Source organism: Carlito syrichta, unplaced genomic scaffold (genome assembly GCF_000164805.1).
Source record: "Carlito syrichta isolate Samal-C Ts95f unplaced genomic scaffold, Tarsius_syrichta-2.0.1 Scaffold304574, whole genome shotgun sequence".
Taxonomy (NCBI): Eukaryota; Metazoa; Chordata; class Mammalia; order Primates; family Tarsiidae; genus Carlito; species Carlito syrichta.
In genome coordinates, this window is record NW_007248670.1 from 124,544 (window position 1) to 137,341 (window position 12,798).

The window sequence follows — 12,798 nt, forward strand, 5'->3', positions numbered from 1 at the left end:
AAAAAAAAAAAAAAAAATGCTTGATCCCAGGACTTCAAGACCAGCCTGGGCAACATAGCGAAACGTCAAACGTTACCTCCACAAAAATAAATAAATAACCGTAGTCCCACCTACTCGGGATACTGAGGTGGGAGAATCTACTGAGCCCAGGAGGTTGAGGCTGTCATGAGCAGTGATCCTCGTGATCATGCCACTGCACTCCAGCATGGGGACAGAGACCCCCAACTCAAAAAAAGAAAAAAAGTCACACGTCGGGAGGCCACGGTGAGTGTATTGCCTGAACCCGCGGGTTCAAGACCAGCCCAGGCATCTTGGCAAGACCTCGTCTCTACAGTAAAATAAAACCAAAAAATAGCTGGGCATGGTAGTGCACGCCTGTAGTTCCTGCTACTTGGAAGGCTGAGGCGGAAGGATCGCTGGAGCCCAGCAGGTCGAGGCTGGGGTGGCCATGAGTGTGCCACTGCACTCCAGCCTGGGCAATGGAGTAAAAACTCCAACTCAAAAACAACAACAACAAAAGTTACACTGGTATATTAATTATTTTGAGTTGAAAACATTGGCGAGATTATAGTTTCAGAAGGGGCTAGTTGACCTGTCTCTTCTTGCATGTAGCAAGTCATAATAAAGATTCCTCTGACAGGGGTACCCTCCCCCCACCAGAGCAAGAAACTAGCCCTTATCACCAGAGATTGGAAAGTGGGGGCTACAGTGAATCTGAATAAGTATTTAATGACACAATCCATATCTTCCAATAGTTTTACACCCCCTCATGTATCCTAGTGACTCCTTCTAGAAATGTACTGCCCCAGTCACATTTTCTTTGTCCTGTCATTTCTTCTCAAATGTATCATTTTTTGCTTAAAAAATATGAAATCATATTACTTTGACCACTTATTTGGATTTCACTCTCTTATGAAGATACTCATATACAAACAAAACTCATAAAAGTATATGCCTTTCTCGTGTTAATCTGCCTGGTATCAATTTGGTTTTGAGATCCATCTGAAGATCCCATGTAAGAGCTAAAGGGGGATTAGAGGTGATCCCTGGCTCCCCTACACCCCCAAATGTGTAACCTCTGTTCTGTACCAGATAAAGACTGAAGCCTGGATTAAAATATTAGTGTCACTGACAGCCTAAGAACTGTTTTTAAATAACGGTTTTACCCAGGAGGCAGCCATAGACAGGACTTAACATAGGCTCAGTGAAAAAAGAATGCTTAAGCTCTGCTATCCCCCAGCAAATGTAAAACCCTGTGGTAGAAAACATTCCCAAAGCTGGCACCTGCTAGACTGCCACATGGAAAATTTCAGGAACATACCATCTTTTTTTTTCTGGAGATAGGGTTTTGCTATGTTGTCCAGGCTGGAGTGTAATGGTTGTTCACAGGCACAATTATAGGTCACTGAATCCTCAAACTCCTGGTCTCAAGCAATCCTCCCATCTCAGCCTCCCAGGCAGCTGGGACTATAGGCATATACTGCCTATATATAATATATAATCTGTTGAAGGCTGAAGCTTACTTATTTTACTCACCCCACAGTCTTAGCACACTGGAATGAGTTCTGCCTTTGAAAACAAAGTCTTGGAACTACTAGAAGTACCTCCTGATGTAGTCAGTGCTGTTCATCCTGTTAGAAGTTTTAGATAACATGAAGTATCAGCTATGCTCTTTTCTCTTTTTTTTGAGTTGGAGTCTCACTTTGTCACCCAGGCTGGAGGGCAGTGGCACGCTCCAGGCCACCGCAGCCTCGACCTGCTGGGCTCCAGCGATCCTTCTGCCTCAGCCTTCCGAGTAGCCGGAATTACAGGCACGCGCTATCACGCCCGGCTGATTTTTTGATTTGTTGTAGAGATGAGATCTTGCTGCCCAGGCAGGTCTCGAACCCGTGGGCTCAGGCAATCCACTCACCTCAGCCTCCCAAAGGCGCAGGATTACAGGCTGAGCCACCGAGCCCGGCTAGCTATGCTTGAATTCCTCCTCTGAAATCAGGTTACGTATTTATCCACAGGGCGGCAGGTTTCTTTATAGGCTCCCTAACCTAAGGTAGAGCTTCCTTTCTTGGGGTAATATAAATCAATCACACTTCTGGGGTGAATCACATATTTTCTTTTCATTTATCACTCACCTTATTGTCCCTAGATCTCAGCAAACTGGTAATCAGACTTCCTCGTTTAAAAAGTAGCTTTGAAAACAGGGGCCCATTGATGTCAGCTCCTCCCATCAGACCATAGAGAACCCAGCGACCATCAAGAGCCAAGCAGTTGACATTCTTCTCCCAGTAGGATCCGCCTATGCAGTCTAGAATGAGGTTAACTCCAGCACCTTCCATAGAAAACAGATTTGTGATGGTAGTCAGACACAGAAAGCTTGGTGCAAAATAAGATACCATGGTATATTTCTGGTTATGTGGGTATGAATAAATATAGATGTCAGTGGTAAATCTATAGGTTGGAACTGGAAACATTGTTCATAGAAACACTGTTGTAAATGGAGTTTAGGGGGTTGAACTGTATTATGGCATGTGTGATATGGTTCATCTTGTAAGATCCCTAGCCACAACAAGAGGGAAATTTGTCAACATGATGACCTGGTATCTCTTCTTACACCTAACTAAGTATAACCCCCTGGCACCCAAGCATGGGTGAAAATAGAACATGGGAGGTCTGCCCTGGGTTGTTCACATTGAAATTATGGAGTGTCTGCACTGAGTTATGTGAATCATAGGTTTGCTGGCTTTGGTTTCATTTCTCCTTTTCTACTGATGAAAAACAGAAAGGAAGAGCCAAAAATATACAGATTTGGCTTTGGAATAATGAGGTGTGCACATCTACTCACCCATTTAAGGAACTACCACCCAAGCCTAGTCTGAGCAGCTCCAAACTGGTCTCTACTCACTTCAAAGCCTTCTCTTCCAAAAATCCTTCTGTGGAGCAGGCAAGGAACCCCAGCACTTTGAGAGGCCGAGGTGAGAGGTGGCAAGAAGGTGAGAGAGGCCCCAAGCCTCCTGTTAACTCATTGCAGAGTGGCTGGCTGGGGAGATGTCCTGGACAATTCTAACCAACTCCTGATTATCCAGTTTCTAAAGCATGAATGAATCATACCACTGCAAGAGTGCACATGGAAACCATGTTAGACCTAGATACTGACTGCGTGTTTCCAGTGGTCAAACTCAGAGGGCTAGAATTTGGTCAGGGCAGCTGTTGTGCATTTAATAGAAGCAAGTCCAATCCACAACACTGACAACCTTGGGGCTGGTGAGGATTTTATTTCATCATCTCTTAAATTCCTGCTGAGCTGCAGAAGCACTTGTTTACCTTTGGTGAATTTCATGGTTGCTTCAGAAAAATCCTCTTCTTTGTAATTGAATCCAGCAGCTGCTCCGAGCTTTTCTGCCATTTGAATCTTGTGCTGGGAGCCAGCTGTGACTAGAGGAATAGCTCCGGCCATCCGGGCGAGTTGGATGGCAGCTGTGCCCACACCACTGGATCCTGCGTGGATTAGCACAGAGTCTCCAGGCTGAATGTTACCTATGACAGAAAGTTCAGGAACTGCTCTCTTTAATTTGCAACTGTTGCACATTCCTCACAATGGCATAGTCTACCATGATCATTTGGCCCTTGGACCAAATGCCAAATCTCTTTCCTTTTTTGCACGTGGAGGGGTTGTGCTGTGACTCAGCTATGAACTATCTTGCTTTCTTAAGAGAACACATTGACAATTTTTGTCTTATTGCCTCTGGTCAAAGTGGAAAACAACCTTTGAAACAGGGTTATTAGCAGTCACATCCGTAATCTCTGTTTTACTTGTGAAATAGCACCAAAATGCACATCTCCGACCCACACCTGAATGTAAGAACCGCTGCCATTCCCATGGTCACCACCTGATGCCAGTCCTTTAGGGTGAAACTGGCCTCTGGCTGGTCTCACTGATCAGGTACCAAATAGTCACCTAAGAAGGAGCTGTCATTAGTTACATCCTTCTCAAAATGTAAAGTGTGTCTCCATTGGTTTTTGCATTGAGTCCAGACAGACTGGCAGTCAAGGCCATCACAGTCTGGTTCCAGTCTCATCGTCCACAAATTTATCCTTTTCTACTGAGAAGAGCAGCTGGTCTCACCTTGACACTTTCTTAGGCCACTCTGGCATGCCTTCTATCCCTCACAAGTCTACCCACCCTTCTCAAAGCCTTCTCTTCCAAAAAGCCTTCTGTGGACCAGGCTGTGAACCCATAATCCCAGCACTTTGGGAGGCTGAGGTGAGAGGATTGCCTGAGCCTAGGAGTTTGAGACTACCTGAGCAACATGGAGATACCTCATCTCTACAATAAATAAAAAAATTAGCTGGGCATGGCAGCTTGTGCCTGTAGTCCCAGTTACTTGGGAGGTTGAGGTGGAAAGACCAACTAAGCCCAGCAGGTTGAGACTGCGGTAGCCATGATTGTGCCACCACACTCCAGCTTAGGTGACAGTGTGAGACTAACTCAAAAAAAAAAATAAAAAGAGAGACTTCTTTGACTACCTTTGCCCACACCAGCTTTTCTTGTCCCCAGTTTCTATGGCAGTTAGAGACAGGGCTACCCTTCCAACATTTATACTTGTCTGATTGTTGTGCATATGTTTTCTTCCCAGTTATACTGAACTCTTGAAAGGCAAGGACCAAGTCTTCTCAGAACCCCTCAAGTGAGTTTTCTACTGGCCTCAATGGGAGTGGAGAGGAACAAATGAGTCGACCAAAGGGTCCCTTCTGTTGCACTGGGACCACCAGAAAGCAGCTCAGCATGCTTTTGAGGAACTGGGACGGCTGCTAGGCTTCCTATTTAGTGTTTTCCAGGCCTTCTATCTGCTAACCCGATTCTCGGCTTCAACCTCAAATCATCCTCGCATGATTTGAGGACCTGACACTACTGGTGGTACAGGAGGGTGCAGGGACTGGATGTTGGCTAAATTGCCAGGCCAGAGCTACCCCAGGGGACTGCTGGAGTTTGAGGTGGCTGATTCATGAAACAGGTGGGCCACACTGGATAGCCTGGGCATGGGGGGGGTCTTCTCACCCACAAGATGTAACAGCTGGAAGGCGGTGAGCCAGGCCTCCGGGATGGCTGCAGCCTGGATCAGGGACAGTCCCTCTGGGATAGGCATGAGGAGCCCTTCAGGGACGGTGACATACTGAGCCTGGCCCCCACCGGGCAGCAGAGCCATGGCTGTATCCCCGATCTTCCAGTGACCCTGGCAGCCAGGCCCCAGCTCTGCCACGTGTCCAGATGCCTCAAGTCCCAAAATGTTGCTGGCTCCTGGGGGCGGGGGATAATGGCCTTGTCTCTGCAGAGAGATGGGTGCACTAAGTGGTGAGCATAATCAGAAATCTGTGTGTCACCATCTCCGGTCCCTCTTCCAATATCCCCTTTTTCTATGACAAAAAATTGAGAATGAAATCAGGAAAAGGGAGAGGAGTAGTCATTTGTCTTATGCAAATAAGAGACTGGAGATCACATAACCAGTGACTATTATAACTGGTAGTGTCCTTAGCTATTTATCTCACCTAAACATCTTGCTTTACACATGGAGAAACTGAGGCCTGGGCACGGAAATTCCTTGTTCAAGGTCACAAAGCTAATTAATAGCAGAATTAGGAGCAAAACTGTGGACTCCTTAATGATAACTCCCATACATTAAATGTCAGGCTCTGTAGTCATACCCCCAAATCCTCTGGAGCTTTAGACCAGAGGAACTTAACTAGAAGTGGGTACCACAACCACATGAGAAGCCTTGTCAAAGTTCACTTGCCTGGGCCCCCATCAAGTTTATTTTGAAAAAGTACCCCATGTGATTCTGATGCACATTTCTGAATGACCCCAGCTAATGCAGCTGTCCGGGTTTAGTGAGCCAATAGCAGACAGAAGAAGATTTTTAGAGTACTGCCCTCTGCCAGCTCTGTAACCCTCAGGATGGAAAGTTAAGGTTTGGAACCACTAAGTTCTCAACTTGAATTGCAGCCCCTCTGATTATAGAGTTTTGGCCCTGGGCATGTTGTTTCATCTCATCTGAATACAGATGGTGAACAGGTGGCCTAAGGAGTAGATAAGATAGAGGCAGTGACACACCCACACACACCTGTATGTGGATGTGTGTTCCCTCCTCCTCCTCTGGAGACCTGAGCAGACTATGGATTAACACAGGGTTGATTCCGCTTTGCAAATGCCCCCTTGTTTTGTGTAAGCAAAGGAGGTTTTGGGTCTCAGAACCCCTGCCACACCTGTCCTGCTCAGTGTTACTGGCAGGGCCCTAAGTCACGCCTCCTTCATCTGTGGGTTCAATGTTTCCTGAAGACTGCTGGGAGGACGGCCCTGGAGTTTGCCCTGCACCAGTCACCGCTGATCCCTGGTTACCTGGACTAAGTCTGCCCGGTTTAGAGCGCTGGCCGCCACCTTCAGGAGGACTTCACCTTCTCCTGGGCTCGGCTTGGCCACCTGCTTCAGGTAGAGGTTTTCGGGTCCTCCCGGCTTGTCGAAGTGCACAGCTAACATGCTCTCTGAGGACACAGGGTGGGGTGGGGTGGGGTGGGGTGAGGGGTGAGGGAGGTAGGGTGGGAGGGATTGGGTGGAACGAGGCAGGGCAGAGTCCTGCGGCCCTTGGCGGAGGAGCGCATCAAGCCTGCGTTGCGGCGCCCCCTGCCGGCCGGCGCCTCGCCTCGCAGGTCTCCGCTGGATGCGGCCCCCGCCACGCCTACGCCTCGGGGGTCGCCTGCCACCTCCACGCCTCGGGGCTCCCCTGCCGCCTCCAGACTGATCCCACAGGGGACACAGATCCCAACGGCGGGAAGTGGGATGGCAGCACCGGGCTGGATGCAACAGAGCAGGAAACCAGTGAAGAGCATTGGGCAAATTACACACCCTCTGAGTTGGAGGCCCCAGCCCAGCCCGACCCGGGTTGCTGGAGCCGGTGTGAGTTTCCTACTTACTCCCGGCCAGGCTCCGCTCTCTGCTCCAGGCGGCGCCGCGCGGTCCCGGCTCCTGTGGATCCTGGTGGCAGAACCCAGAGCCCCGGGACTGCCTCTGCCACCACTGGAATGGACGGCCGAACTCCGGGCGGCCGGAGGGGTGGAGCTGACCAGAACCGGCCCTCCCTCCCTCCCTTTTCCTCCTTCTCCCTTTAAAATGCAAAACCTCTAACAGGCAGGTCGGATATTCTTTTAGCTTCTGGAAACGCTTCTTTTCTGTCGGCTTTGCTGAGTGTTAGCCCTCACTGCAAGGAAGGAAAACTTTCCTCTCTCTAGGGAAGGAGACCCAACTCTTGGTAGGCGGCTGGGTCCATTTTCCGCTCCATTTCCCAGTCAAGCCAGGCTTTTAGCTCATTTATGCTTCAGATCTGGCATCCTGCCATGTCTGTGGGCAGACATCTTGAGTATTGGGTGTGCAAGGGGACTGTTGCAGAGAGAAGAGAGAGAGGAGCAGTGGGGAAGAAAAGAAGCAAAATGCAGTGCTGGGATCCTTGTCACTTCCCCTCCTCCACCTCCTCCTCCTCAGTTCTGGGGAGAGGAGCCTCCCCAGGAGGGTGCCCAGTGAGGCAATTTCGGCTGGTTCAAAGCTGTGTCAGTCGGCCACATCAAGGTTTCTCAGCCTTGGTACTGTTGCCATCTTGGACTAGGTAGTTCTTTGTTGTGAGAGTATGTTCTGGGCATCGCTGGGTGTTTAGCAGCACCCCTGGCCTTTACCCACTAGATACCTACCGACAGCACCTCGCATTCAGTCATGTCATAAGAAATGCCTCTAGACTTGTCCCATGTCCCTGGAGGGCCCCAGCTGAGAACCACTAAGTTAGAAAAATACACAGTGAAGTGTCATGAAGAGGAATCAGAGAACACACGGGAAGAGGTGGTAAATTATGAGGCGCTTCAAAAAGATACCTGTCTTGTTTTCAACTGAGCTGTACAAAAATTCATTTGATTTCAAGGGGTACAAGGCTAGTAAGTGTCAGAGGCAGGAATCTAACCTGTGTCTCCTGGGGCCTGGTCCAGGGTTCCTTTTACTGTAGCAGAAGAAAGTTACCCAAGTCTCTGTATTTTTATAAGACCTCCTGTTTTCAAAAATGCCTGTCTACTACTGTTCACCCTCTTGCCACTGACCTAAAAGTCATCATTGCAAGGAAAGGGACAGAAGCCAAACAATATATTCAAAGAGAAGGGCCATATGAGGGCTTTCTGAAACTCATGTAATGGATATTTTTTACTACTTTTATTTGTTTATTTTTTGAGTTGGAGTTTCACTCTGGCGCCCAGGCTGGAGTGCAATGGCATGCTCACGGCCACCGCAGCCTCGACCTGCTGTGCTCAGATGATCCTTCCGTCTCAGCCTTCCAAGTAGCTGGAACCATAGGCATGCGCCACCATGCCTGGCTAATTTTATGATTTATTATAGAGATGAGGTCTCGCCATGCTGCTCAGGCTGGTCTCAAACCTCTGAGCTCAGGCAATTCTTTTGCCTCTGCCTCCCAAAGTGCTGAGATTATAGGCATGAGCCACCATGTCCGGTTTTGCTACATTAAAAAAAAAAAAAACTAGTCTCTAGTGTCTCTGAGTGAAGACCATGTCCCAAGGAGGGCAGAAGACTTGGTGCATAAAAAACAAGTGCCCTCACACCTGTAATCGCAGTACTTTGGGAGCCGGAGGCAAGAGGATTGCCTGAGCTCACAGGTTCGAGACCAGCCTGGGCAACTTGGTAAGACCTTGTCTCTACAATAAATCAAAAAAATTAGTCAGGCATGGTGGCCCACGCCTATGGTTCCAGTTCCTTGAAAGACTGAGGCTGAAGGATCACCTAAGTCCAGCAGGTCGAGGCTGCAGTGGCCGTGTATGTGGCCATTGCACTCCAGCCTGAGCAACAGAGTGAGACTCCAACTTCCGGGGGAAAAAAAAGAGCAAATGCCAAAAAACAAGTGAACAAGTGCCAAAGACTGGGCATAGGATTCATGCCTGTAATTCCAACTCTTTGGGAGTCCCAGGAGGGATGATTGCTTAAGGCCAAGAGTTCATGACCAACCTGAGTAACAATGCAAGACTCTTGCACTACAAAAAAAAAATTAGCTGACATGGTGGTGCATGCCTGTGGTCCCGGCTACTTGGGAGGTTGAGGTGGGAGGACTGGTTGATCCCAGGAGTTAAAGGTTACTGTGAGCTACAATTATGCCACTATGCTCCAGACAGAACAAGACCCTGACTTAAAACAAACAAACAAAAAGCCCCAAAAAACCTCACTGATGTTCAGAAAGATAACTTAAAAAAAAAAGAAAAAGAAAAAAGGAGCTGGGCTCAGTGGCTCAGCCTGTAATCCTGAGCTTTGGGAGGCTGAGGTGAGTGGATTGCCTGAGCCCGCGGTTTCGAGACCCGCCTGGACAACTTGGTGGGACCTCATCTCTACAATAAATCAAAAAAATCAGCCGAGTGCAGTAGCGCACGCCTGTAGTTCCAGCTACTTGGAAGGCTGAGGCGGAAGGATCGCCGGAGCCCAGCAGGTCGAGGCTGCGGTGGCCGGGAGTGGCCACTGCACTCCAGTCTGGGCAACAGAGTGAGACTCCAACTCAAAAAAAGAAATAAAAGAAAAAGGAAGAAGACCCACACTCAGTAGCACTTAAGGTCATTACTGCACCCCACCCACCCTACCCCATTGTTTCTGTCTAGAGAAAGCATGCTTACCCTTCACGCATCTCCTGATGAAGTTCCAGAGAGCCTCTTTCCACCACCCCACCTTGGTCTAGGGAAGCACCTGAAGAATAACATCAGAATTTCTAGACAAGGACAGGAGAGCAGTGAACTCTGGGAAGAAGCTGGACCTGTAGGTTATTTATGAGATGGTGACTATCTCATGGGAGGATGGCAGATCTCTGTAACCCACAAGAAACTCATATGGAGCTAAATGGGTAGAATGATCCCTCTCTGCTCCTGAGAAAAAGGACAGGAACAGGGGGTCAAAAGAAGGGGATCCTCTTGCCAACTTGTACAACCTACTATGGTAGAGACCACTTGTCCTTTCACCATCTTAATCCTGCCATGGTAATTTAAAGTACTGCAAGAATCAGAAAATAACTTATTGAAGCTGGATGCGGTGGCATGTCCCTGTAGTCCCAGCACTCAAGAGGCTGAAGTGGGAAGATCGCTTGAGTCCAGGAGTTTGAGGTCACTCTGGGAAACTAGCAAGACACTGCCTCTAAAAATTAAAATTAAATAATAAAAAATATCTTATAAAATAGGGGCCAGAAGCCAGAGTTGAGATCTGACAGAAGAAGTGAAATGTGACCAGCAAATTAGAGCAACTAAGGGAAACAGGTGAAAACTTGGAAAAAGTAAAAGTATTAATACTTAAGAAGATACAGGAGTACTGCAAAAATATATCCTGAATTTTTTTAAAAAGTATTTTCTATCCAATTAAACAATTCCATAGATGTTTTAAAGAAGATAGTGATTTTTTTTAGATTGAAAAATACAGTTTATTTAGAAAGTAACTTAGAGAGAGAGAGAGAGGAGATTCATTCCCCAAGGTATGGGAGGGGACCAAGGCTAGAAAACATGGCAACCGTGGCTCAAGGAGGCACATGATCAGACCATGGCTTAGCAAAGCAATGACCAACAGTCATTGTTGAGATCCGAATTAATAGCCTAGAAAATTAAGGTCAAGAATTATCTCAGGCAGACCAGGCATAGTGGCTCACACCTATAGTTTCAGCACTTTGGGAGGAAGAAATGGGAGAATTCTTTGAGCCCAGGAGTTTGAGGTCAGTCTGGTCAACATAGCATGACTTCACCTCTACAAAAAATACACATTTTAGCTGGACGTGGTAGTACATGCTTGTAGTCTCAGCTTCTTGGGAGGCTGAGACCAAAGGATTGTTTGAACCCAGGAGGTCAAGGCTGTGGTCTGTGGTGAGCTGTGGTCATGCCACTACACTCCATTCTGGGTGACAGAGTGAGATCTTGTCCCCAAGGAAAGAAAAATTATTTCAGCCAATTGACAATGGTACTTTGCTTCACCAAACTTAGTCAGGCTTCTGAATTTTCCATTAGGCCCATCTGTGCACTTCCTTGTAAATTCCTGTTTTAGAAATTCCTGCTAAGTCAGTTTAGCAAGAGCCATCCCCACCCTTGATATCGAATCAACTTTAATATCTGCTTATTTTTCAGCCACTGACCCCCACATTGCTCCTGAGTTGAAGACTCCCATTTGTTCATGCTGCATTCAGAGTTGAGCCCAATCTCTCTCCCTCACTGCAAGACCCCAGTGAAGTGGCCCTTACACCTATCAGGATGGTCCTGAAGAAAGTCTTCCTTATTGTACTTTAACAAGTATCATTGAATAATTATTTCTTTAACACAATCAAAAGCCTAAAGAGATGAAAATCATAAAATGATAGACGTAAAGGTTACATTCAGGAAATAATGGGAGTTTTAGAAGAAGGGAGAGGAATGGATGAAGAAGACTCAGTAGTTAAACAATTGGAAAAAATAAATTTTTCTAAACTGTACCAGATTCTACAGATTGAGAATGCTCACTAGTTAAAGGATGGGTTGATGAGAACAAAAATGGTAATGGTATCAGGACTGTTACCTGATGTGTACAGCAAGTCAATACACGGAAACACTGGGTTGTAGCAGAGAAAGAGGTTTAATCATAGGCTGGCCAAATGAGGAGATGGGAGGAAACCTCAAATTCGTCGCCTCAAGGAGTTTGGGACTGGGTTTTTAAGGGTTCTGGAGTGGGGTGAAGTGCGGAGATTGTTGATTGGTTGAATAGTGCAGGGTGAAGTTGTGAACAGAGATGAAGAGATGATATTCTCATGCTGATTCGGTTCCTCTGTGGGGATCTTTAAACTGGTTGGCATCAGCTATTTTGCTGGAATTCAGGATCTGCTTAAGCAATTCTTAAACCAAAACCATATGATTCTAATGTCAGAAATTCTGTCAATAGGAGCAATGGGGGTGCAAAGGGGCAGTATTTAGTGACTTTCAGTTATAAGGAAGTAGGCCAAAATGCAGTCTGATTAGTGCTTCAATATAACTATATTTCTGTCTAGAATTCTTGTTAGCTCTGTGAGAGTAGCTTCAAATGCATGCCTATATTTTCTAAAGTGTCTGGTTCTAATACATTTCAGGTGAAAAGAATAAGTTACCTATAATAGGTAAACAAATAAAAATGGTATCAAGTTTCTCTCCACAGTCTGGAAGCTAGAAGAGAGTAGACCAGTACTGACTAGAAGAAAAGGATTGCAACCCAGTAATTGTATACCCAGTTAAGATATAATTAATTGTAAAAACATATTTGAGTATATGTACAATTTCAGGGATACTCATCTGTCAATACTTGAGGAAAGGCTTGAACCAAATAATAAATGTTCTAGAATAGAGGCAGATAGAAAGGAAACAGCTGTAAACAACACACACTGCATATAGCATTAAAATGGATTGGATTAAAACATATAGCATTAAAATGGATTGGATTAAAAAACCCTGAATAGGCCAGATGTGGTGGCTCATGCCTATAATTCCAGCACTTTGGGAGGCCAAGGTAGGGGGATTGCTTGAGCCCAGATTTCAAGACCAACCTGGGTAACATAGCAAGACCTTGTCTCTGTAAAAAAATTAACTGGGTATGGTGGCTCACACCTGTAATCCCAGCACTTTGGGAAGCTGAGGAGGGAGGATTGCTTGAGTCCAGGAGTTTGAGACTAGCCTGAGCAACATAGCAAGACCTTGTCTCTACAAAAAATACAAAAATTAGCCAGTTGTGGTAGCTCACACCAGCACTTTGGG

General features: G+C 46.7%; 1 protein-coding gene across 1 annotated transcript in view; it reads right to left on the reverse strand.

Annotated features, from left to right (window-relative positions):
* The window catches only part of TP53I3 (tumor protein p53 inducible protein 3), an 8,055-nt gene extending 991 nt beyond the window's left edge, over positions 1–7,064 (reverse strand). The window contains exons 1-5 of the mRNA XM_008060266.2: positions 6,961–7,064; positions 6,389–6,531; positions 5,054–5,321; positions 3,319–3,531; positions 2,130–2,326 (exon numbers count right to left, since the gene is read on the reverse strand). Coding sequence (XP_008058457.1) covers positions 2,130–2,326; positions 3,319–3,531; positions 5,054–5,321; positions 6,389–6,526 — 816 coding nt within the window. The 5' untranslated portion in view covers positions 6,527–6,531; positions 6,961–7,064. The remainder of the gene's footprint in view (positions 1–2,129; positions 2,327–3,318; positions 3,532–5,053; positions 5,322–6,388; positions 6,532–6,960) is intronic.
* Positions 7,065–12,798: the final 5,734 nt, after the last annotated feature.